This window comes from Atta cephalotes (assembly GCF_000143395.1).
Source record: "Atta cephalotes unplaced genomic scaffold scaffold00111, whole genome shotgun sequence".
Lineage (NCBI taxonomy): Eukaryota > Metazoa > Arthropoda > Insecta > Hymenoptera > Formicidae > Atta > Atta cephalotes.
Window position 1 is genome coordinate 145,659 of NW_012130175.1, and position 2,325 is coordinate 147,983.

At 24.0% G+C, this 2,325-nt stretch overlaps 1 protein-coding gene across 1 annotated transcript in view; it reads right to left on the reverse strand.

The window, feature by feature from the left end:
- The window catches only part of LOC105625136 (cysteine string protein), a gene marked incomplete at its 5' end in the record, with an annotated part of 16,206 nt that overhangs the window by 9,266 nt on the left and 4,615 nt on the right, over window positions 1-2,325 (reverse strand). The window contains one exon of the mRNA XM_012206477.1: window positions 1,915-2,046. Within this exon, the coding sequence (XP_012061867.1) occupies window positions 1,915-2,046 (132 nt within the window). The remainder of the gene's footprint in view (window positions 1-1,914; window positions 2,047-2,325) is intronic.

Consider the following 2,325-nt stretch of genomic DNA (forward strand, 5'->3'; position numbering starts at 1 on the left):
TGCGCAACGCATATTTAATAAATTAAACTTTTATGACTAAGATTTCAAGAGCTGTGCCAAGCCATTTATATAAAGCGTTTATAGTGCCTCCAAAAAAAAATATATTTGCAAATTTTTAAATAAATACAAACTTTTATGCGTACGTCGATCATTTGTAAGTTGCATAAACTCCTTAAATCGCTTGTTTTTGCAATTAAAAGTCTACTGAGATATTCATTCCTCGTTGACATGCTTTCCAACTATGTGCCAGAAATTTATTCATAAATATACTCTCTTTTAGAGAGTTTAGATTTGTTATGTTTCAATATTTTTTAAAATTCAACTATAGAATCTATGTTTTGTGTATTGCATTTAGTTGGATTGATATTAATGACATTTAATTATATTACTGAATTTAAATGTGCACTGTTATATAATACAGGATTTATAATAAGTCTGTCTAAGTTTATTGAGCGAAAGACTTTTATTATTTTCATTTGTAATTGTTCATGCTATCATAAGTCTCTTTTTAATGACATAATTAACCGATCTTACAATTAGTGTAATTATTTAATATATATAAATAATTAATACATGATATAACGCTTCCATATACAATAATATATGGATAATATTAATGTCTGTTGTTTTATTTCTTTTCAATTTTGCTTAGCAAAATAGAAAAACGTTTTGCAAATAAAAACTTGGACAGACTTAATTTAAAATAATTCGCCACTAAACAGATAATGTCTCTTCTGTCGACTAAAGATAAGATTACAGATAACTACGACTGTGTGATTTCAATGATATGTTGGCAATTTTGTCTAAATACATTATCAATGAAATATTTTGAAACCGAAAGTAAAGATATCAATGCTTATTTCCTTAATTATATTCGAATCTTTAAAATCATTTTTTAAGATATTAACATTCACAATATATTGAAAGAAAATTACATTTTTTGAATTTATTTAAAAATTTATGTCTAAAGAAAGGAAATCTAAAATACCATTGAATTCATGAAGTTGACAGAGAAAAAATATTTATAAATATTTATAAATATTTATAAATATTTTTGAAACATTATCCATTCATTAATATTAAATGGAAAGTTTAAAAGTGACTAATGAATTACATGATTAATGAATCACAAGTTTATATGATTTATTTATGCTACATCTACAGTAAGAATAATAGACTTCTGTTTTCTTTGTAAATTAGAAATAATATTTGTTTTTTTCGTGCAGTATAGGTTATGCATATTTGAATAATGTATATTAATTGATAAAAGTTCAGCTTTTACTATATTACATGTGCGTCGTACAAAGACACAGATTTGTAATTAAGTCCGAGTGAATATAATGGCTATAATAATATGTTATAATATTCATTTATATATATTCATTTAATTCCTCGTATATTACTTTGCAACAAAATAAAAGAATTGTCAAAGAAAGATGTGTGTAAAAGGAAGTTGTACTAATTTATATATGAAAAAACTGGCAAAAAATATAATACATAATTTTATAGTTTGCATATAATTATAAATTATCTCGAAATGTTTCTCATTTATAGAGAGAGATTAAACCATAGAAAATAGTATTCTTGTGATTACTGTATTTTTGATAAAATATATATTTTTGAAAGATGAAATTCAAGATTATAGTTAGAATATTAAAGGCTGATGATAACAAATTTGTAGAAAGGCAATGAAAATAAGAAAACAGTAAATTTTTCAGTCAGCTTGGTATGATAATTTATAAATAGAAACTTTCTTACATTCTTTTTTATATTTGTTAATGTAAACTTCTTTCTTCTATTTTTTATCCATATCATTTATCATCATATATATATTTGATATTTTCTCGTATCGCAGTTTTATTATTTGTAAAAAAATTTATCAAAATAAATAACCAAAGTTATGAATGTTTTTACCTGTAAATTATGGTATGCACCACTATCCTCGGGAGGAGCTGGTTTACATTTACCGCAACAGAAATAGCAACAGCAGCAACAACAGCAACAACAGTAACAACCAGTAATTATTCCACAAATTATAAACAATGCCTGCAATAAAACCGAAAACATTTTTAGATTAGTGTTATATTATTATTTAAGTATTTACTAATGTTAACAATATATACTTTAATGGATTGACATAATATACATTTACAATAATATTATTTTAAACAATAATATTATCTTATACTTTATCAACTTTCTACGTTATATTTTTTTTCTAAATAACCTACTTAAAAATTTATTTATATATAAATCATGTGTGTGTGTGTGTGTGTGTGTGTGTGTGTGTGTGTGTGTGTGTGTGTGTGTGTGTGTGTGTGTGTG